The 24,393-nt window shown below is 41.5% G+C and overlaps 1 protein-coding gene across 2 annotated transcripts in view; it reads left to right on the forward strand.

Annotated features, from left to right (window-relative positions):
• Positions 1-24,393, forward strand: part of NXF1 (nuclear RNA export factor 1) — a 57,406-nt gene that overhangs the window by 15,647 nt on the left and 17,366 nt on the right. The window contains exons 2-11 of one of the 2 annotated variants that reach the window (XM_040328980.1): positions 5,534-5,572; positions 8,648-8,846; positions 10,127-10,256; positions 13,642-13,725; positions 13,841-13,945; positions 14,100-14,183; positions 17,151-17,220; positions 17,306-17,394; positions 18,151-18,258; positions 21,642-21,751. In XM_040328980.1, the coding sequence (XP_040184914.1) occupies positions 5,534-5,572; positions 8,648-8,846; positions 10,127-10,256; positions 13,642-13,725; positions 13,841-13,945; positions 14,100-14,183; positions 17,151-17,220; positions 17,306-17,394; positions 18,151-18,258; positions 21,642-21,751 (1,018 nt within the window). The remainder of the gene's footprint in view (positions 1-5,533; positions 5,573-8,647; positions 8,847-10,126; positions 10,257-13,641; positions 13,726-13,840; positions 13,946-14,099; positions 14,184-17,150; positions 17,221-17,305; positions 17,395-18,150; positions 18,259-21,641; positions 21,752-24,393) is intronic. The other variant, XM_040328981.1, reaches the window with a different exon arrangement.

Below are 24,393 nucleotides of genomic sequence, written 5' to 3' on the forward strand. Positions count from 1 at the left end.
GGAAACCATTTTGGAAGTATACACATTGCCCTGTAGAATGCGATGGTTCACTGCTTCTGCTGTGGCTATGCTTGACTTTCTGTAAGTTTGAAATTGGTATAAGACTGCTCTGGGCTCCTGGAGTCAGGAGGCAGCTATGGTCTATGGATACTGGATGGAGCCAACATATTTATTCAAAGTGACACACACTTATTTATTGACTTGTTTTTTTATTTTAATATATTAAAGCAGGATTTGCATGTTAATGCGCATTGGGTTTTCAACACACCGGAATGAGCATAAAACTTGGACATACTTTGTTTTTAGCACCACCATGCAGCACATGCACAGTACAGTAATGGGTTACAGTGCACTGAAACATGGATGTGTTGATTAGATATGTTGGGGCACACCAACGCACACAACATATAGGGTTAATCTTGCACATCCAACACCACCTCTGCAAGTAAAACACTTGCTTTGAAATGGACATATTCCAATTTTATTGCACTACTGAATTTAGCCATTCAGGGAAAATGCAAAACATGAAATGTAGCAGATACGAATATATTTTTATTCTTCCATTTGTTGGCAAATTCAGGCGGTGTATTCAAATTATCATGAAAAGTCACCAGCAAAAAAAGCTTGGTGCTATCCGATCACAAAGTCAATGTTTGAAATAAACACCACCATAATTAAAGTCTGTTTAGATCCAAGTCTTCTGGTCTGAAGAAAGAAATGATTTATTTGGCTACAGCTATAATAGGAAGATGTGCATTCTAGTGTGTTTTACTGCATTTCTTACATTTTGTGTACTGTGATGCGGTGACATTCATGTGAATTTTGTCTTTTATGCTACATTGGCAGTCCATTGCCTTCTGTGAGAGTATGAGACCTCATGGGGCTGACTATTGTCAGCATGAAAAGCAAATGGAGTATAAGACCCCTTTCACACTGGGGCGTTTTTCAGGCGCTTTGGCATTAATAACAGCTCCCTCAATGGGAAGGGGGCTTTAGGAGTGGTGTATGCACTAAAGCGCTACAAAGAAGCTGCTTGCAGGACTTTTTTTGTCGCCCTGCCAGCACAGCGCCTAAGTGTGAAAGCACTCAGGCTCACATTGGAATTGCAGATGCAGCTTCTTTCAGGTGGTTTACAGGCGCTTTTTTTAACTCTAAAGACTCTTTCACACTGGGGCATTTTTCAGGCGCTTTAGTGGGAAAGCACTCAGGCTTTCACATTGGGATTACAGATGCAGCTTCTTTCCGGTGCTTTTTTTTAAACACTAAAGCGCCTGAAAACACCCCAGTGTGAAAGGGGTCTAAGTGTGTTTAGCTGTGAAAGAATTTCAATGTGATGTTCAGTTGTGTGTCAATGCTGCCCATACTACCATTGCCTTTGTGACAAGAAGGTGCCATTGGTTGGATCTTGTGATTAAACAATGGCAGCGTGCCGTTCCTCGTGTGTATAAGCCGATGTGTCTCTTATATTTCCATAAAGCCCTTTATATAACACAGCCTACTTATACAGATAAACCTTAGCTGCTGAGTCAGTCCAATGCACTCCAATCTGACTGGTTCTGCCTGATCCACACCTGTAACATTCATGCCACTATTTAAATAATACAAAATCCAAGTGATTCATAAAGCAGTTATGTATTTTCCCAGGTTCTTTCATTAGAAATAATTAGTACTTGTAGGGAAGTCTGTTAATGGCAATGTGCTAAAGCTGCTTAGAATTGGGAGAAAAAATCATGAGTTGAAGACCTAGGTTATTATGCTGCTTTCCGTGTTCACGTTAATATTATTCCTAGGCGATTTCCATAGGTTGCAGACAACCCATGGGTTCTCTCAGAAGAAACATATGACTTGTACTGTAGTTGTTTTAGCAACCGATTCGGTGTCTCGGGTCTCCTGTGTATTTCACCTGACTTCATCTCCAAAGCTTTCATCTATTTCAGCTGCTCAGTGTCATAGAAATATGAGAAAGTAACCAAAGACAAGCTGAGGCTTGTTTATATAATACAGGCATACCCCACTTTTAAGTACACTAAAGCTAGAAAGCACAAAATCAGTCTCACTTCTGCATAGAAACCAATGAGCTTCTAACCCCAGCTTGTTCAATTAAGCTTTAGTAATAAAACATGGCAGCTCATTGGTTTTTATGCAGAAGTGAGCCTGAGTTTGCACTTTCCAGCTTTAGTAAATAAACCCCCATTGAAGTGGGGTATGCCTGTATTGATCATGATACAGTAGTGAAGGCAGTCAAAAAGTGATTAGTTTATCTACCAACTCCAGAGAAAATGTTTTTTCGTTTTCTTGTTGCCCATAACAATTTAACCACTTCTGGCAAATGGACGTGCCTATATGTCCTTTGGTTTTAGTGGCTCTACCAACTGGTATCGTGGCACCAGCTGCAGCCATGGACTTGGTGTCCCCCCCCCCCCCCTTTTTTTTGCCAGACATTTTTTTTTTCTAAACAGAAAAAGCTTTTTATTAGACAATTCAGCATTACATCTCAATCAGTTTACAGAACACAATAATACAAAGTACATATTCAGAACGTCCCTAAGTGCGCAGGAAATCCCGCCCATATACCAGCAAGGAGTATATCTCGAACATCCACTATAGCATAAAAAGTCAATCACATCACCACCCCCAACAGTTCCCACAGCACATAAAGCCAGACATTTTAAAGGGGTTGTAAAGGTTAGTTTTTTATTTTCTAAATGGGTTCCTTAAAGCTAGTGCATTGTTGGTTCACTTACCTTTTCCTTTTTCATTTTTTTTTCTTTGTCTGAATTTCTCACTTCCTGTTCCTCCTCAGTAAGCTGTTCTAGCTGACTAACCCCCAGCCAGAAAGGCTCGGACGGTGGGGGCAAGCTTACTGAGGAGGAACAGGAAGTGAGAAATTCAAAGGGGAAAAAAAACATTTAAAGGGGGAATCGAAGGAAAAGGTAAGTGAACCAACAATGCACTAGCTTAAAGGTACCTATTTAAAAAATTATAAAACAAACCTTTTACAACCCCTTTAATTCATCAGATTACTTTTTACAGGGGCCTGCCGCCTTTCCTGTGCCTTCCGGAGAGCCCAGGACTGGTGTGAGCTGTCAGGTCAGCACACCATAGAGATGGAGAAAGTTGTGAGCAGTCAGGTCGGCCAGCCAAAGAGGTGGAGGAACTTCTGTTTCCTGATCATCTCCATGGTGTGTGAAACCAGGAGCGTCCAGGTTTTTGTCGCTTCTGGTTTTGGATGGTTGTTTACAAGCCGTTATCTGCTTGTAAAGCATCTGATCGAAGCAATCTATTTGATCAGATGCTTTTGAGGGCAGAGGAGAGATCTAATAGACCCCAGATCTCACAGTAAATAGTATCTGTAACTTCCCAAGCTATCACAAGGCTTGTTATGGTGATAAAATTGAAATTAAAGAGACCATTTTTTTTTTTTTTTTTTAATTAAAATGATAACATTAAAAATGCCCTCTGTGCTCACACACAAATGTGAATACATGTTTAAATTCTGCACACATATGTAAATGGTGATCACACCACATGTGTGAGGAATCGCCACAAATGTCAGAGCGAGAGCAATCATTTTAGAACTGGCACAAAAAAGAGGGAAAAAAAATTATCCCGAAGAAAGTAGGTATAAAGTCACCCTATACCAGTAGTTCTTAACCTTGGAGGTACTGAACCCCACCAGTTTCAAATGCGCAATCACGAACCCTTCTTAATTGGAAAAATAAAATATGATTTTTTCAAATTCAAAACATAGGTATATATTTATACATAGGTGCACAAAATGAACAAAACCATGATTAAAACATGATTTTCACACAAAAACAAAAACATAATAATAAATATTTACTGCAAATCAGTGTGACTTCTGCTGTTGTCTTTCAGAGACCAGTTCAGAAATGCGCAGCTTTACCTTGGCAAGTGCCACTCTCATGTCATGTACAGTATGCTGTTTCTTTTTTTTTTGCAGCACACTGGCGGCAATTGATGGGGCAAACTGGCAGCACACAGGCTGCGTGTGATGGGCACAGAGGCTGCGTGTGATGGGCACAGAGGCTGCGTGTGATGGGCACAGTGAGGCTGATGTGTGTGTATATATATATATATATATATATATATATATATATATATATATATATATATATATATATATATATATATATATATATATATATATATTTTTTTTTGCTAGTCGGAGAAGGCTCATTTAAAATAACACAATTTTTTTTTTCATCTGCCATTTTATATTAAAGTGCTGGTCACCTCACCTCAGTCAGCCTCCTCCCCTCCCCCCCAATCCAGCCATTTAATTATATGCTCTTAACAGGTTCTACTTACTTTTAAACAAGTTCAGTAGTCTTTTTTTAGCACACTGTCTGCTAGGTTAAAATTCCACTAGTCAGGCAGGCTCCTCGAGACTAGTCCTTGCCTCTTTAGCTCGTCACAGACAGCGCCGACACACAGCTCTCTGCGCAGCGCTCCGAGTCCCCCCCTTCCGGCCGTGAGTGGAGTGACGTCACGCCGCTGGAAGGGACCAAGAGACTCCTTCATAGGGGGAGTAAACAGGCTGCAGCAGACAGGACAGGAAAGGGAGCCAGGAGCGGACAGTCCCGGATGCAGGAGTGCACTCGGCACACAACTTGTACAGTGCCGCTGGCGGCTGCGACCGTGGCAGAGCTTCATCTGCGGCTGCGCCCCCCCCTCCTATACGAAATGGTATCGCCCAGGGCACCCGTCCGCCACGGCCCTGTGTGACCTCCGCCAAACCCTTGAGACTCACTCACCGAACCCCTGGAGTTCGATCGAACCCAGGTTAAGAACCACTGCCCTATACAGTTTGCTATTGTAAATTGTAACTTTTATTGGACTTATTTAAAAAATATCAACACAAATATGTGCCGCCATAATAACAACATTATTGTTATTTAAAATTGCAACAACCACACAGGGCCCAGTCTAACATTGCAAATATCAGAGTAAGACCTGGTTCACACTGGGGCGACACGACAGGCGGCTCAGCCGCCTGACGTGTCGTGTCCCATTCAATGCAATGGAACCGTTCTAATAGGAGCGACGCAAGTTGCTCCGACTCAGAAAATGGGTCCTGTACGACTTCGGGGGCGACTCGGGGCGACCTGCATTGACTTCTATACATAAGTCGTTTTGCAAATCGCCCCCGAAGTCGTGCCGCTGCTGTGTGAACCGACTCTGAGAGATCATTCTCGCTGCAGACGTCCTGTTTAACTCTGAACTGATTACCTGTAAAGACTTTTTAACGTGTCACCTTTTGGATATTTTTAGATGCCATTGTTTGTCACCATTCCACAGGCGTGTGCAATTTTAAAGTGAGACACGTTCAGTATCTATTTACTTGGCATATAGTCTTTTATATTTTACCAAAACACTGGGTATAATATTGTATTTGTCTGCACCAAAATTCATTAAAGTGTATTCTTTCCCTGAAAATCTGCCTTTGACAAACCGCTGTTCAAATATCGTGTGGCGCAATAAATTACAACAACCACCATTTATTTTCCAGCACCTCTGATGTCAGAAAATATATGTTTGAGGTTTTCAGGTAATTATCTAGTTAGAAAAAAAAAAAATGCAAAAGTTTACATGTGTATGTGAGAATTGTTAGAATTGGGTTTGGCAGCAATTTGGTTAACTGGATTCTCACGTCTGTGCCTTAGTACTATGATAGAATAGAAGCGTGAATTCTTATTTCCAAGATGGCTAAAGCTTATAAAACATGGAGCAAATTTCGAAAGATTTCTTGATGAACTGGCCACAAGTGCCAGAGGGAAGGCATACTGAATTGTCGGTGTTGGCAGCCAACTGGAGTAGTCTGGTCGTATGTTCTGATGTATGTGTGATAGAGCTGGACCGATAAAAGTGAAAATTGGTTCCAATGGATCTGCCGGAAAATGATTTTTCCTTTTGAGGAAGGAAGTCTAGTATGGGTGGACACTGTTCTAGTCCTAGGCAGCTACCTCTCTAAAAAGGGAAAAAATAAGTGCTCCCCAGACAGTAAATCTGTGGATGTATATGGAGACGCGCCTGTTATGTTTTATAACTTGATGATAACAAAATGTTCTTTAGCAAGGAATATACAGTGAGGGGAAAAAATTATTTGAGCCCTAAAAATTCCATAAATCTATCCCATAGTTTGTAGATTAACTTTTGCGCAAACCAATCAATATATACGCTTATTGTTTGTTTTAATTTTTTTTTTTTTTTTAAACAAAAATATGTAGCAAAATACATATTGGCCTAAACCAGTGTTTCTCAACTCCAGTCCTCAAGGCACTTCAACAGGTCATGTTTTCAGGATTCTCCTCAGATAAAACGGCTGTGGTAATTACTAAGGCAGTGAAACTGATCAAATCGAAGATTGAAAACATGACCTGTTGGGGCGACTTGAGGACTGGAGTTGAGAAACACTGGCCTAAACTGATGAAGAAATTTAATTTTTTTTATTTTTATCGGGAGTGGCCTTAATAAAATACTTTAAAATCCTGTGTACTGTGTTTTATTTTTGACACTTTTTATTTATTTTTTTAGGTGAATGGGTAGGGGTACCCCATACTCATTCACATGGGGTGGGAGGGCCCAAGATCTGGCGCCCCCCTTTTTAAAGGGGGCTTCCAGATTCCGATAAGCCCCCCCTCCGACAACCACCGACCAGGGTTGTCTGGAAGAGGTCCTTGCCCCATCAACATGGGGACAAGGTGCTTTGGGGTTGGGGGCGCATCCAGTGTGGGTTCCCGCATCGCACCTCAATCGCTGGTGGTTCACACTGCCCCTTGCAAACCGCTGGGAGTGTCAATACAAAGTTGAGAACACCCCCAGATCGGTTCACAGATCGCAGTGCGAACTGTGAATTCGGACAGGAATCGGGTCGCATGTGGTGCAGACAAAAATAAAGGGTCCTGCAAAAATTTGGTTTAAATGCGATGCAAATTCAGCCATACAATATGTATGGCTGAATTTGCATAGCATTTGATCTGCACAGCAATGTGGTGCGAATCGAATGCGATGTCTAACAGTGAATCGGCACTAAAAGTCTGTATGAAATAATAAAAGCGTCCTGGTTCAAAAATGATGTGCAAGTACAAAAATAAGCCCTCCTCTCAGCCTGACCGAAAGATCAGGACTGATGGCCAGTCTCATTTCTTGAGGCCCTAAAATGCTAGGACAGTATAAATACCCCCAAATGACCCCTTTTTGGAAAGTAGACAGTCCAGGGTATTTAGTAGGAAGAATAGCATTTATACATTTTTTTATTTTTGAAGTTGTAAGATTTTTTGGAAAATTCATATATATTTTTTTTTTATGTATTTCTTCTGTCACCAGTGCAGTAGGTGTACGTTAGGCTCGTACACAGCAATTTGGGGGGGGGGGGCTGCCCGTTGGCCAGCAGGGGAACCAATAAATGGGCCTGGCAGACTTGATGTCTGTCGGCCACTCGCGATCGTTCCCTGCAGTGACAGAGTTGGGATCTGCCTGTGTTAAACAAGGCTAATCTCAGTTCTGACAGGGGAGATCACACAGATCCTGCTATGCAGGAACACTGATCTGTGTGTTGTCCCAGTAAGCCCCTTCCCCATACAGTGAGGGAATACAGTTAACCCTTTGATTGCCCCTGATGTTAACCCCTTTCCTGCTAATACAATAACCGTGCATATTTTTTAGCACCGATTGCTGTAGTAATGTTACTGGTTCCCAAAAAGTGTAAAAAATGTGGGGTGGGTTAGTGAATAAATAGAAGAATGTAGAAGATAACGTTTACCTTCAACAGAATGAGTGTGCATAGTAGTGTCACAAGAAACGGGGTTTCTTAGGATACCTTTTAGTAAGTATATCCCCAAAGGAGAATCTTGAGGTGTAGGGAAGTGGGGGTACAGTGACTCCCTTCGTTGAGCACACCGCATTAAACAGATTGGTTAAAAAAACAAAAATGTGCTGATAGCACTTGGCCACGCTGGGTAATTACAGTAAGGAGTCCAGTTGGTGCTGACAGGTCTTGATTACGACTATGGCTGACTTGTGATATGAAATTTAGGTAAGTGAGATACACCTTGCCCAGTTGGCTGTTGGCAGTGACTTTAGACTTGTGCAGTCTTCCGGCCCAGTGTGGTCAGGTATTAATCACCAGAATGTCAAGAGATGAATTTGTTAGAACTTGTGGTAATATGCTATTCTAAGGAATCAACTATTTTTGAAGCTCCCAGTTGTCTTTGTTGTCAGTGGTGCTTTCAGCGTGTGCCTTGTTGGCATTGGATGGGTGGTTGTGTATCTGGTCCAGCAATAAGTACTGTGCAGTGCCCGGAAACTCAATGTTGATGCTTTAAAGTATAAGCGCCATTAAGATGATAATTAGTAAGATGTGATTAGAACAGCAACAGCTATTTGATACAGGAACAGTAGTCTGGAATAGATCTGGGTTGTGGATCAAGTGAGCAGTCAAACACGGACTTATCTAAATGTTGGTATAGGGTGCCGGTTCACACTTGTGCGGGAACCCTGCGAATCCACTGCGGGTTCCCACATCGCACCCGACTCGCGCAGCAGTTTACACTGTCATATTTATGGATGTTTGGTACTTCTTTTGTTTTCTTGCTCTTATTGATTTTTGATTTTAATCTTTTAGACCATGATGACCGGGTTGGTGGAAGCTTTTTCCAAAAGAAGCGGAAAGGGCGTGGCCCATTTCGGGGAAAAATGTATAGTGAAGCAGGCCCGAGAAACCGAAATCGTGGTGGTTACCCACCTAACCCTCGTTCCCGACTAGATGTGGAAGATGGAGATGTGCCAATGAGTGATATACCTGACCCAGTCCGTTCGCGGTTGTGAGTACCTCCTACTTTTTATAGCTAGGATTAGTCATTCAATAGTTCCGCTACTGGAATTCGTTACATGTTCTACTAGGGGTGCCACGGATCAAAAAACTCACGGATCGGATCGATCCTCGGATCAGGAGTCACGGATCGGATCATTTTCGGGTCAGCAAAAAAAAAAAAAAAAAGACAAATCGTGTTACACCCACCAGAGTTTTATATTTCATAGTTATTTTCAACACAAAATGGAGCTTATATGCTTAAATACAGTATATGTAAATCCGACGGACTGTTTACATGTTACATTTTAAAAGCCGCAGCAAACCTGCTGACCTTACATGCTTGCTAATGTGACAGAACACCTCTGATTTTCACATTTAACTAAATGTTAAATGTGAAAATCAGAGGTGTTCTGTCACATTAGCAAGCATGCAAAGTTTGCTGTTGCTTTTAAAACTAAACAGTCCGTTGGATTTCTAAATACTGTATTTAAGCACATAAGCTCAGTTTTGTATTGAAAATGACTATGAAATATATGATCTGACACACACAGCAGGGCTCTTCCTCCACCTGTCAGTGATTATTGTGGGGTATGATGGTGTCCCCATAGTGTGTGTGTGATGACAGGGAACACGGTGTGGAGGGGAGGGATGTGTCAGGCTCATACAATGTATTCACTATTCACTACCGTATGTGTTCTGCTCTCTGATGGTCTCCTCGTCCAGTGCTGGGGATGCCGAAGAACATCCTCCCCCGTCCAGGAATACAATCACAAACACTCGGCCTCCCCCCCGGGCTCCGCAGCACATCTCCTTTTCCCTTCACACACAGCTCCGGCCAAAACACACACACACGCTGCCTTGCTTGTAACGCGCCCGCTGATTGGTTTGGAGGCAGGGCAGCTCTGGGTCATCGCTTCTGTTAAGCATCCTGATTGGCCGAGTGCTAGTGTTTCGTTTCCCGCCTCCTTTCCTGTCAGTCAGTGTACTGCAGTGAGAGGAGGCTGAGGGAGCTCACAATCTACGGATCATACGGATCACATGTGTGCCGATCCGAAAAGGTTGATCCGTGCGGATCACGGATCAATGACGATCCGTTGCACCCCTATGTTCTACCCTAAATATGAGTGGTACATGTAATATGTTCTAAAGGTGACCTTATTTCTTTTTATTTCACAAAATAAGTGCTATATAAAGTGTAACATAAATGTTGGCACTGGGATTTCTACAGTATCTATACAGGGTTAGATTCTGTTCTGTTTTCCAATTTGTTTGTTCTTATCCCATCTCTAGTAATCCTTATAACCGTGGAGGCAGGAGAAGAGACAACAGGGGTGCTTTTCATGGAAATCCTGCTAGGGATAATTCGCATCATGCTAGAACTGATGTTAGAAATGACCGAGACAGCTGGTTCAAGATTACGGTAAGAGCAGCATAAGAGTGTTCTTTCGTCTGTCTGTGTGTCTCTCTCTAGAACCGGATTGGTGTGGGGGTGTTGTGTGTCCCCCCCCCCCCCACAATCTGTTTTTATTACGGTTACATTGTAAAGAAAAGGGAGTGTTGTACGGCCTCAAATTAACAACATGATTTATTAGTAATCTGTGATAAGCCCTGCATAATGTTAGTAAGTGTCAGCGACTTATCCATTCGCCTTTTGTTCTCGCTCTCAGCCACCATAGGGAGGTCCTCTAAATAATCCTGATGAAATAGAGGGGTAAAGGGTGTTGTAAAGTTTTTTTACAGTGGTCATTGGGAGCTGGGAAATCTTCTTCTTTTTTTATTTAAGGTATGCGGCTTACACAAAGTGTAAAAAAAAAAATCGCAATAAGCATTTGGTTTGCGCAAAATTTATAGCATCTACCAAATAGGGGATAGTTTTATTGCATTTTTATTAATAATCCTTTTTTCTAGTAATGGCGGCGATCAGCGTTTTTTTTTTTTTATATCGTGACTGCGACATTATGGCGGACACATCGGACACTTTTGACACTATTTTGTGATCATTGTCATTTTTACAGCGAACGGTGCTATAAAAATGCACTGGTTACTGTAAAAATGACAATGGCAGTGAAGGGGTTAACCAGGAGGGGGCGCTATAGGGTTAAGTGTGCCCTAAGGGAGTGATTATTACTGTGGGGGGCGTGGCTGTGTGTGTGATGTCACTGATCGCCGTTTCCTATGACAGGGAACAGACGATCAGTGACAGCCACACTAGGAAGCACCGGGAGAGGTTTGTTTACACTTACCTCTCCCCGTTCTTCCTCTCTGTGACCCGATCGTGGGACACCGGCGGCGATCGGGTCCGCCTATCCTGCGGGGAAGGTCACTGAGCTGAGGACTGGGTCGCAAGCATTAAAGGGGATTTACATGTACGCCCTTGTGCCCAGCCGTGCCATTCTGCAGACGTATATCTGCGTGCAGCGGTCCTCAAGCGGTTACGTTTTACTGGGTTAACCTCCCTGGCGGTATGATTCTTTCAGAAAAAACATGCTAAAAGCGGTACCATTATTTGCAAGGAAATTTGGCGTTTTATATTGTAGGTCTGTAATTTTTAGAAATAACTCACTTAAATCTGACCAAATAAGATTCTAATAGGCATCCCGTGTATTACATTTTTTTAAAAACAAAATTATAAATTATAATATAATAAATAATTATAAATAATTATAACAAATAATAATATAATTATAATAAAAATTATTCAATAATGTAATCAAATCAAAATCACTGAAATTTGCTCAGTTGCAGAATTGTCGCTGTCATTACTTTTATTTTTTTATGACGAATTTCCCCACAAATCGCTATCGCACAATTCTGCAAGTGATTATAATTTATTATCGCTGTTTTTTAGCTGATCTAAAACTATTTTTGACATAAAGGGACACTTTTGGTTGCTATGGACAATCTACAGTTTGCAGGGAGAAAAAAAGGTTTTTATTATATAAAATGACATGCAGGACACTGGGCAGACCACTAGGGACAGGGGGGGTGTGTTTTTTTTACATACAGTACTGTAATCTATAAGATTACAGTATACTGTGTGTATAGTGTTTGTTTACGTTTTTGAATTTGGCGCCGTTCTCCGTCCCCGTGCGTCGTAACGTCGCAGGGAACGGAGATCGGCGTCACACGGAGGCACTATGTGAATCGAGCGAGGTCCCGCTCGCTCACACAGCGCGGTGGCATCGCTGGATCCAGGGACAAGGTAAGTAAAAAGTGCCTGTGGATCTAGCGAGGCAAGCCCGTGACTGACACGGGGTTACCGATAGTAGCAAGAAAATCTAACCCCGTGTCAGTCTCGGGAAGACCGCCAGGGAGGTTAATCTGCAGGCCTCTGAAGTGAGCTTTAGGTGCTTCAAGTTGTTATCCGATTATCTTCAGGTCTGTTGACACTAGTTTTTCCGTTGGCCTGTTTGCTATGTTGATGCCTTCATTAAATGCTTTGGACGTTCCATGGTCTATATCTAGCGCTGTACTGTACAATTAAGATGATGATTTTGGCTGGCCTCTAAATTCCATATCTCAGGGTACAGGACACGGTTGTTTCTGTCCTCTGTAGCTCCTAATTGTTTGCTACTAAACTGGAGTCCTAAAAGGGTTGTGGGGTTATATTAGGGTGCACTGGGGGCATTTCCAGAAAAGCTTTTGTCAGTGTCCAATCACCTGACGGTAATGGCATATAACCCATGGTCTATGTCTGCAAGTCCTGAACTGTATTCCAAGATATAGAATTTACAGGTTGGTTATAATTCACTTTTGTTTCCTGTCTATTTAAGGACTCAAGTCCCACACATTTGTTTATGATCATGGTCTTGGTACTGCTTTGTTACAGAACTGAGGCATTCTGTTTAGTAGGAGTACACCCTGGGCTAATATACATTTTTATTTTGTTTGCCAGTGTAATATACTTCCATAGGTGGCAATATAACTTGAAGGTTTAAGACTTATTGTGCCCCTAATGGACTATGAAAAAGATTTTACACGGAGTACAAAATCGTGTTTTGGATATAGTGGGGAAAGGTAGTAACCCTTGTCGGATGTGTATTTCCATTTCTGCACTGGGGAGGTTCACCCTTCCTGTTTTTACCACTGCTACCAGGGCCTGGTGAAAAAAACTGTAACATTTTCAAGGGGTTGTAAAGGGGGGGGGGGGGGGGAAGGTTTCCCTAAATGGCTTCCTTTACCTTAGTGCAGTCCTCCTTTTACCTTACCTCATCCTTCCATTTTGCTTTTAAATGTCCTTATTTCTTCTGAGAAATGCTCACTTCCTGTTCTTCTGTCTGTAACTCACCACCGTAATGCAAGGCTTTCTTCCTGGTGTGGAGAAAGCCTCTTGAGGGGGAAGGGGGCGAGCAGGAGTGTCAGGACGCCCACTAACACACAGCTCCTTTCTCCATCTGCAAACTAGAGTGTCCTGACTTGCCTGCTCGCCCCCTCCCCCCTCAAGAGGCTTTCTCCACACCAGGGAGAAAGCCTTGCATTACGATGTGTAGTTGCAGACACAAGAACAGGAAGTGAGCATTTCTCAGAAGAAATAACAACATTTAAAAGCAAAATCGAAGAATGAGGTAAGTGAAGGAGGACTGCACTAAGGTAAAGGAAGCTATTTAGGAAAAAAAAATTGGGGGGAAATTCTAAAATAGGAACACTTTTTTTTTAAAAAATTTCTCTCCAAGACTTGGTCTTAAAGACTTTGGAGGGGGTGTGCCTTTGGAGTCCATTCAGTTTTAAGTGCTTTTAGTTATGGTTGGCCATAGATCACTTTACATCAATGTTTATTCTTCTGTTTCTTGTCTTTCTCTGAATAGATTCCATATGGTAAAAAATATGAGAAGGATTGGTTGATCGGCCTTTTGCAAAGTGGCTGTTCGCTTCCTTTTTCTCCTATAGGGGTGAGTTAAAATAAGGACACTACCTAAAGCATTTCTTTGTATGCTTATTCCACTTTTATGGTATTTTCTCTCTTAAAAATCGAATTGCCTATTTATCATGTGTTTTCATACATAGTACCATCTTGACCATTCTCGGGCCCACTTCTATGTGGAAGATGCAGCTGTTGCAAAAGCTCTGAGACAGATCTCAAGGACTTTCTCTGACAGAGAGAACTTCAAGGTATGCAACCCTTGGCTAAACAGATTTAATCCCTGCTGGTTATGACGACCCATATTATGTTTGGTACATACTTTGCACACATTTCTATATATTTTGGAAGAAACTAGGAATATCTGTAATATCTGTGTTTTGCATTTTACTCTCTGCTCTTCAGATTACTATAATTACACAACCATCTCCACCGCCTCCTCAATTAAAAGACATGCAAATGACTGAAGAGGAAATCGCACATTTTAAGGTATTTATAGTAGACTATAATAATTTTTGGTTAATGCTTTTATTATATTAAATGGTATAAATACAACGTTTTGTGCAAAAATGCTGAGTTTGATACCTATTACCTGGAATAATTATTAGCCTCATTTTAATCGGCCCCGGAAGGATTTACCCACCTTCTGACCAGGCCACTTTTTTGCTATACAGCACTACGTCGCTTTAACTGACAATTGCGACACTGTACCCAAACAAAATTGGATGTCCCCCACCCCACAAATATAGCTTTCTTTTGGTGGTATTTGATCACATCTGCCTTATGGCATTTTTTGTGTGTGTTGTTTTTTTTTACTAGTAATAGTGGCGATCAGTGATTTTTAGCGGGACTGCGGCAGACAGATCGGACACCTAACTGACCTTTTTTGACACTTTTGGGAACCAGTGATATTACGGTAATTGGTGCTAAAAATATGCACTCTTTTACTAATGACACTGTTAAGGAAGGGGTTAACATCAGGGGCAATCAAGGAGTTAACTGTTCCCTCACTGTATTCTAACTGTATGGGCGAAGGGCTCACTGGGACAACACACAGATCCGTCTTCCTGCATAGCAGAAAGACAGGATCTGTATAATCTCCCCTGTCAGAACAGAGATTTGCCTTGTTTACACAGACAGATCCCCGTTCTGTCACTGCGGGAAACAATCGCAGGTGGCCAGCGTACAGCCGAGCTACGGCGATTCGCAGGGTCGTGCCACCGTCCCGCTGTATAATGGCAGTGGCTGATCGGCAAGCGGTTGAAAGTGTTTTTACATATTTCATGAGGTTTTTGTGGGACAGAGGCAGTGTTGACATGGTTGCTGTGTAAGGCTCTGACTCACTATTGCTACCTGGAAGTCGCGCGATTTTGCCGCAATTTTGATGTGACTGGAAACCATGCCTGTGTATTCTTGAGGTCTATGGATGTGGGGCCAAAGTAGTGCAGGGACTACTTTGAAGTCGCACAGATATGAACGGTACTCATCGGAAATCATGGGGAGCGACTTTTCAGTCCCATGTCGCATAAGTCTCACTAGTGGAAACCGAGCCTAAAGGCTTATCACACATGTTGCTTATGAAGAAAGAAGCAATGCTTGTTTATGCATCTATATGCATAAACAAGCTTGATGTGTTTTTGAAGCGTTGAATGAGCATCAGGAATGGCTGTTGGATGCCCATGAAAAGTGTGGTTTTGTAGTAGGAAGTGCTTGACCACTTAAGGACAGAGCCTCGTTTTGAGATTTGGTGTTCACAAGTTTAAAATCGGTTTTGTTTTGTTTTTTTGTTTGTATTTTTGCTAGAAAATTTGCTAGTACCCCCAAACATTAAATATTTTTTTTTCAACACCATAGAGAATAAAATGGTGGTCGTTGCAATGCTTTCTGTCACACCGTGTTTGCGTAGCAGTCTTGCCAGTGCACTTTTTTTTGGAAAAAATACACTTTTTTGAATAAAAAAATAAGACCACAGTAAAGTTGGCCCAATTTTTTTTTTTTTTTTACATTGTGAAAGATAATGTTATGCTGAGTAAATTGATACCCAACATGTCATGCTTTAAAATTGCACCCGCTTGTGGAATGGTGACAAACTTTGATTCTTGAAAATCTCCATTCTCATTTAAAAATGTCTACAGTTTACCAGTTTTTAGTTAAAGGAGGTCTAGGGCTAGAATTATTGCTTCTGCTCTAATCGCTGCGATACCTCACGTGTGGTTCAAACAGCCTTTTTATATGGGGGTGCTTCTCGCGTATGTGTTTACTCCTGTGTGCGAGAATGGCGGGACGGTGCACTTTAAAAAAAAAAAAATGTTTTTCTTTTAAAAATTTGGGCCATTTTTGTTCCCATTATAAGGAAAGTAAACATCCCTTGTAATAGAAAAAAAGCATGACAGGACCTCCTATATGAGATCTGGGGTCAAAAAGACCTCAGACCTCATATTTACACTAAAATGCAATAAACAAACAACAAAAAAAAAGTAAGAGCATTAGGTGGAAGTTGACGTGTGACATCGCTTCCGCCAGTCAATGCTTTGGAGCCAAGTGGGGGCCATCTTCCCCCTCACTTGGCAGCCAGCCAAGCAGGAGAGGACCAAAACATCTCTGCCCTACAGACGGCTCCAGTAAGCGGCGGAGACCACCGGAGCACGGCGGGAGGGAGGTGGGCCTCTCCCGCCCCTAATTTAAAAGTGATCTCTCAGCAAATCCGCTACAGATACCCCTTTTATCTGAAAGCGGACCGCCGGCTGAAGAAGAGGATGCCAGGGTTATGGCAGCTAGCCATATGACAGGTGCACTTTTATATATAATATAAAAAAAAATCTTAATTTTTTTGGTTACTGTCTTTGTTTTGTTTAAATAGGCGCCATTGACAACTGAGTAAACTGGAAGTGCCGACCTCTCCATGTTTTACATAGGAGACACGATCAAAGCCGTTGTTGTCTACGTTTGGGACTCCAAACAGCCAGCGGACGTCTGGGATAGCGGCAGGAGCGCGGATGTCTCTTCCCGCTCTTTATATTGGCCAAGCGGCTCATTGGCCACATCGGTTATCTTGAGATAGCTGACCGCTAGCACTTAAATGGTACCAGGGTGATGCCTGCAACTGCGGGCATCACCCCGTTATAACCACTTCAAGCACATGTGATGTGATTTTGTGTGAAGTGGTTAAGTGTGTAAGAGTGGGGATGGATGCACTGTGACCTGGTTGAGGGGGTGGCCAGGGTTATACACTATGACAGGGAGCTGGTAAGGATCTTGAAAAGTGAATTGAAACGGTTTCTGCTGGAACCTCTGTACATGTGGCTGTTTTGTCGGTGTTTGTTTACTGGCAGATTCCTTTAACTACCATAGGACACGGATAAAACACTTTCTTTAATTTAGTTTACCTCTTCCTTTGATATCCCTGTTTAATTGACTTTGCCTCTAAGGAACAATGTTTCTGTTTTTTACCAACAGTGCTGTATGCAAAAGCGATATGATGGTGCCCAGCAAGCCCTAGACATGAGTTCAGTGCGTTCTGATCCAGGTACACATTCGGTATTTTACATGCATTGTTCTAATAAGCTGTACCCTGGTAAAATATTTCACTAATACTGCTTGTGTCTCTTTAGATCTGGTGGAAAACAAAGTAGACATCATTCTAAACAGGAAGTCCTGTGTGCAGAGTATGTTGCAGATTATTGAAGAGAATGTGCCCGAGGTGAGTTTTCTCACTTGTTTTATAAAAGATGATAAATTAGAAGAGGTTAGAATTGAGTCTTGCTGCCAAACCTTTGATACCTTAAGGCAGGTGTGGCCAACCAGTGGCCCGGGGGCCACATGTGGCCCGCGACCTTCTGCTCTGGAATGGCGGGTTGGCAAGCAAAGATCGCAGGTTGCCGACCCGCCATACCACAGCATCAGTGTTATGATAGGAAGCTGGTGGTAGAGTAAGAAAGCCTCATAAGCCGATGCTTCCTCTACAGCGCCGGCTTTTGCCACAGGCGGAGTCTATGGCAAAATTCTGCTAACCCGCAGGATACAGCTGCACTCGCGGTATGGGTAAACCGCAACACATCAGTGTGAATGCAGTCTTAGGCCCTTTTCACAAGATCAGCCCTGGCCAAATGGGACCATCAATTCACCTCTACAGCGCGACAGATGTCTGTTTACGCCCACCTACTTCCAATCCGAAAAACATTTGTCCCCTTCCATCTGGGCTGATAGGAGGCCCCGCGACTGGTTACCAAGTTGCTTAAGTGGCCCTCGCTCTTCAAAAGTTTGAGCACCCCTGCCTTAAGGTAATAAGTGGTGTTTATTTAGATAAAAAAAAATAATGGTTTTTGAATCCTACTGTTTGTGAAGCTTGTTTAGTGTTCTTTTTTTGCATAAAAGTGCACTTTAGCTTCAAAATCCATCTTCTGTTTGTGTGCTGCACCCATTTGCATTGTCACTTTTTTCCCCCCCATCCTTTTAGCTTTTGTCTTTGGATCTCAGTAACAACAAACTCTACAGACTGGAACACATGTCAGAAATTCACTTAAAAGCCCCGAATCTGAAGATCCTGAATCTTTCTCGTAATGTGGTGAGTCTTTTTATTGAGCTTCCATTACCCTACTCAATCTTCATACTTGTTTTTTCCTTACTCCTGACATTTTTATGTAAAACAGTGTTTTTGTTTTTTATTTTACACGCTGTACAATTACATTTTTTTGAGTTCATTAAGGGACACAGTTTTATTAATTAGGCAGCCTAGCTTTTCCTGCCCCCAACAGAAGAAATGAACACTAGGCACATCTAAAACCTGAGGCCTGCCCTCTACAGGCTTTAACCTTACTCGCCTCACACCTTGCCAATTTTAGCAAGCTGTCCAAAGCGCACAATGGAATATGAGGGATGAGAGCTGTGTCATCCCTCAATGGTCTTTGGGAAAAGGATTTTATGTTAAGTTTAAAAATCATATTTACTCTACTGGTCATTTAGATACACCGTTTGATGAAAATTAAGCAACCTAGGGACATCCAAAAGCAGTCCAAACAATCAACATAGATGAACCAGCCCAGCAAGAAAAAAAAGGCTAATAGACAGAACCTTTTGAATTCAACTAGCATCTGTTAACACCAGATACATGAATCTAGTAAAACTCAGAAAACGCATGAGTTAAAGACCAGGTTGCAGCATTACAAATTTGTAACATCAAATGGTGCTGTCTACAGGACAATGCTGATATCTCAAATGTTTCTGGCCAAAGGATGACCACAAAGAAAGCTACCGTACAGGATGGCAACGTAAAAAACATGTTGCAAATGGGTCTATATGGGTATCTTTACAACACTGACTGTACAAAATTTAAATCTCAAGGTTTGAGTAGATGCCTAACAGAGAAAGCAAGGACAACCCCATGAATAAAGTATGAATCGGTGAGATATCAAGTCGGAGAACACTGGGGGGAAAAAAAGATAGGGCAGACAAATTACCTTTTGAAGGTATTAAGGACAAGTGATGTTCTACCCCAAGCTAAAGGAGAAAAAGAATATGGCCCACGGAAAAGGCATATGGGGAAACGCTCACACCAGTGAAAATACATCTTTCATGTTTGGTGATGAATCCTAGGGGAAATGGGTTTATGATCTTTGTGCATGGTAAGGATACTGAATCTCTAATTTTCCAGTCTCTCAGAACCTGGATTTCAACAGCCAGTCTGTCAAACCAGCAAATGAGAAGCAAGGTGAAGCAAGATCGGTCCTCGACGCAGCAGATCTTGACTGATCTATTAACCTGGCAATACATTATGCAATTTCTTATTCAATTTCCTTTAGATCTACCTTCAACCATGTAGTGCAAGGGCTTGCCTAATTTGCTTACAAATCAAGTTTTTAGGTTTGCCCTCATATGGTTTTGGTAAATCTAAAGGAACATTGTACAATAAAACTGTATAATGTATGGCCAACTGTATAATGTGAGTCCATGGAACATAGTAAAACAGATTAATAAGGTCGGTGTGCTACACTTTCCTTAGCTAATCTGGAGTTGTGAGAATGGCTGGAATGTCCTTTTCCTCAATCCTTGTAATTAGACATAGTAGTAGCTTTAGAGGAGGAAAAGGGTAGACCAGGGTATGCTGAGCCCATCGTCCCACCAGTGCATCTGCTGGGTCTTGCTTTCTGGAGACAAATATGTTCAGCTTCTTGGTGAGCTAAGAAGCTAGCAAGTCCACATCCAGTGTTTTCCAGCACGGACTTATGTCCCTGAACACCTCCAGATGATGAGACTATTCCCTAGGTCCAGAAATTGTCTGCAAGGAAAATCCTCCTGACCGTTCTCTATTCTGGGAATGTGCACTGCAAATTGTTGGAACATGAAACTCCACCTAAGACCTGGCGGGAAAGACTATACCCACAGTGCTAGCATTTGCTTGAAGTTGCAGAGGTAGGTGGACGTTGCAATTAAAGTTGCTGAACCAGACCCTGCAACTTTTCCTGGAAGGTATTGGCCTAAAAGGTATCAAGGAGAAGTCGCAAGTAATTTAAGCGTTGTGACAAACAGATGACTTCAGTGTTCAGGAGCCACCCAAGGTTCTCTAAGGTCCTAATTCTGATTGACACATTAGGGTTCATGGCCAGGGAGCACCCAGTGACAGAAAAACTTCTGGAACTAGGAAGACCCAGAATTTGTGCAAAGACCTTTTAAAAAAAAAAAAAAAGCCACAGACACAAAGCCAAAGGGTAGAGATCACAAACTGATAGTGGTTGTCTCCAACAGCAAAGCTAAGAAATACTTGATGTCATGGAAAGAGAATTGTAAATGTGCATACCTGGTGCAAATAGAAGCCTCAGAAGTGAAGGAGGGCAATAAATTGAGTAGATTCCATTTGAAATGGAGTAGTTACTACGCATTGAGGGCCTTGAAGTCAAAGATGGCATGAATACTTTCTTTAGGTTTTGAAACTGTAAATGAGTTTGAATAACGTAACAAAACCTGCTGTATGGAAAAAATTAAGCTGGAGTTCTACTATAAGTATAAGTGGGGAAGCTGGAGTTTACATACCGCACAACAAAACCAATGTAATCAATGCATAATTACCCATACAAAGAAGTATACACAAGGTGCTTTTACAGAGAGACATATGACTTCTGGAAATCAGTCTTTGTTTTAACTTTTTAAAGGGTGGTTACGTGCATATACAAAAATATTTATATCTAAAAGCAATCCTATATGGATAAAATCTCAGTTCTGCTAGTTAAGCTAAATACAATCTGAACTGTTTTCAAGCCGCCGCAGTCTCTCATAAAGTGAGTAACTGCTTCCATGCAAGGATTATACGGTGGTATATGAATATTAGTCTGCTAGAATTTCTCTGTGCAGACAAAACTGATTCCTGGCCTCTAAAGATGGCCATAGATAGATTGAAATTCATCTGCTTAAGCAGGGAGACTGGTGATCGCATGTGATTTGCACTTCAGTGATCCAATTCCTGTGCGAACTGTCAGTTTGCACTGCGATATGCAAACTGAAATGGGGGTGTCATTAACATTGTATTGTCACTCAGCAGTGCGCATATGGCAGTGTACACTGCCTTGGGAGTCGGGGTGTATTGCAAGAACCCGCAGTGGATTCGCATTGTTCCCACATCACACCTATGTCAACCAGGACGGTGTAACCAGATGTTTTGTGATATTGTGTGTGGATATACCTTTTTTGACACAAGTTGTTTGACTTCTGTCGAACGGGAGTGTTGGCAATCTTTTGTCACTCAGCAGCTGCTAATCGGTGTATTCTGACAGCGGAGAGTCCCCGCTGTCAAAATGCTGACAGTCCCTACTCACTGAAGACCAAGAACTAAGCATTCCAATACAGGCGAGTATGTGTGTTTATTTTTTTTAATCCTACTTCTATTAAATGAGATTTTAGCATAGATGAATATAATGTAGTTGTAATAATTTATACCTACTGTTCATTTTTGTTTAGCTAAGAACGGATAAGGATCTGGATAGGATTAAAGGTCTGAAGCTCGAAATGCTGTGGTTAGATGGAAACCCACTTTGCGACAGTTTCCGAGAACAGAGTTTATATATCAGGTCAGTCTGTTAGTTTCTTACCTTTGACACAATATGTGTCGGAAAGAGGTTGTGCTGAAGCCTTGACCGTTATCCGAGCTGCCTGGCTTTTCCTTGATCAGGGTTGGTTTTCTTAATGCATTAAAGCAGCCTTTGAAACTGACTTCCAAATGTTTCTTCAATAAAAACTTGAATCTTGAGCTCCACAGAAGTGAATTGGGGGTTACAGCTGTGAGTTTTACACTCAACTGGCGAGCGTTATGGGATAAGAGCAAGTCATTTGTGTTTTTCAACTTGTCGGTGAGTTTGGAGTCCATGTATATAATGTTATCCAATGCTTTTTTTTTTTTTCTGATTTGGCTCTTCCCATTGAGTCATTTAAAAATTGTTTGGCAAAAAGATTTTAATTTAGTAGAGATTATTCACCATGCATAGAAAAATGTAAATGGTTAAAGTACATTTCTAATCCCTTTCTGAAAACCAGCTACTTTATTTTACCCCATCTCAGAAATGGGAATAGTGAGATTATGTCTCAAGAAGCAAAAAAAAATTATAAATAACAAATATTTGGGGCAGTTCTACATTTTTATGAATAGAAGGTTAACATCCTGTAAACTATAAAAAGTGTTGGGGTAATGTAAAAAAAGGTGACAGAAAATATATGGGGTAAAAGAACAAGAGATGGGCAGAAATTGGGTATTAGTCTCATTGTGTTGCGAGGGATAGCCGTAATTTTACTTCTGTACTGTGTAAAATATAATGGTATTTTACGTAAACTGTTGTCTTTTAATCCAGGTAGTATTGTCGCATTTTAGTATAATTTTATATACTCATTTGACTTTTGGTTTATTGCACCATACCAAATTACCTGACCCGTAAGTTAGTGTGTGTGTTTTTTTTTTTTTGTTTGGGTGGGACATTCTCATGTGACTTTCACTCTTAACACTAGTGTTGCATACACATGCATTAAATACATAACCTATAGAGGCCTGGCTCTGATATTGTCTGCAGTTATGTTGGGCATGCTGCAGTGTGAGATACCCTGCACTTCTCCTTTTGAAGCGGAGTGTTGTCTGGTGAGATCCATGCAGAGAACACTTATTGGAAAGTATAATTTAAGTGCTATTTTTGCACCACATCCTGTAGCCTGTTCTCGAGAACTGGTGTTTTTATTTTGATAGAATTCTCACCCTGCCTTGTTGTAGTTCCAGCTATAATTTTATAGCAATGTTTATAAAATTACGTGTGGCATGTACAGTTAAAACGGCTTCAGCTCCATCTTCTTCTTTGTTTTGCATTGTTTTTTTTGTTTTTTGCTTTCAGGCACACACGCAACATTAATGTCTACCAAATAAGCTGTTTCACTTGATTTTCTTTTCTTTTTTTTTTTCTTCCCTTTGCTGCACAACAGCACCATTTTATTTCCACATCCATCTTTGCTTTTTTTCCACCCTCTTCATGTGGTACAGTCCTTTCAAGTCCACAGGTTAACCACTACCCATTGTTCTATCTCAGATCTTCTCCTTGGGCTTCAGGTTTAATAACCTGCCTTTGTTATACCTCCTTTTATCTCAGCCAGGAAAAAAATTTGCATGTTCAAAACTCTTGTCTCTGTGAAAGCCTCTTCATTCAACCCTCATGAACTCACTAATGCCTCCTTACAATGTGGTTGTCTGGTCTATGACGGGTAAGATTCCCCATGCGGGAGCAACCTAAGGCAGACCTGATAACAGCCACGAGAAGATCACTGAAGGAGGTTGGTTGCTGCATTGCGCCCAAAGAATGCACCTTTACCCTTTGTCAGTCTCACAAATGACTTGTACCCTCCTTGCCAGGGAGGTGGGCTTGGCATTCCACAAACCATCAAGGATAAGGAAAAAAAAGAAACACCAGCAGTTGTGCCTTGTGCACAGTCGATGGGGCTCCCTCGGATAGGAGTTGCTGCAAAAAAGGGTTGATTCTGCACATAACCCCAACTGTGCTTGGAGGGGTGATCCTGCACATAACCCCAGCTGTGCTTTGAGATAGGAGGGCCTAACGTGGAGAAGATGGAGACTGGATTAACTGGAGGTTGTAAAAATCAGATTTTCCTGTGTTGACAGAGGCTGTGCTTATGCTTCTCACATTACACCATTCCTCTTTTTACTAAAGCCTTCACTCTCTGCCATTCATTTAAATCACTCATTACCCATCCATCCATACATCCATACCACAGATATCTTTCCATTGTCTCTCTAGTATCCTTTACTCATTACCATCTTTGCAACTTATTACATTTGTAAAGAAGTTCCCTGAATCATGTATATGTATTGCATTCAGTAAACATTTGCTGATTAGACCTGGTTTATATTAATCATTGGGAAATTTCTGTATTGGAGGTTTCTGCCTCTAGAGCTGAAAATGCCACTGTATTCTACATTTACTCCAATTTATGTATGCAGATATAATATGCCACACTAATTTGTTATCTCTAAACCATATCTGCAGTGGTACATAGGAGTATTCTCTTTAAAACAATTTTTGATCATTTGATTTTCTAATTTTGTACCAGCCCCTAGTAATGTTCCTGCATGGTTCTCATTACATGACCCAGCTTTGGAGAAATGTTGCATACATGTTCCTCTCGATAAAAGTATTGAAGGAAAATCTATATCCATTGACAC

Source organism: Rana temporaria, chromosome 11 (assembly GCF_905171775.1).
Source record: "Rana temporaria chromosome 11, aRanTem1.1, whole genome shotgun sequence".
Lineage (NCBI taxonomy): Eukaryota > Metazoa > Chordata > Amphibia > Anura > Ranidae > Rana > Rana temporaria.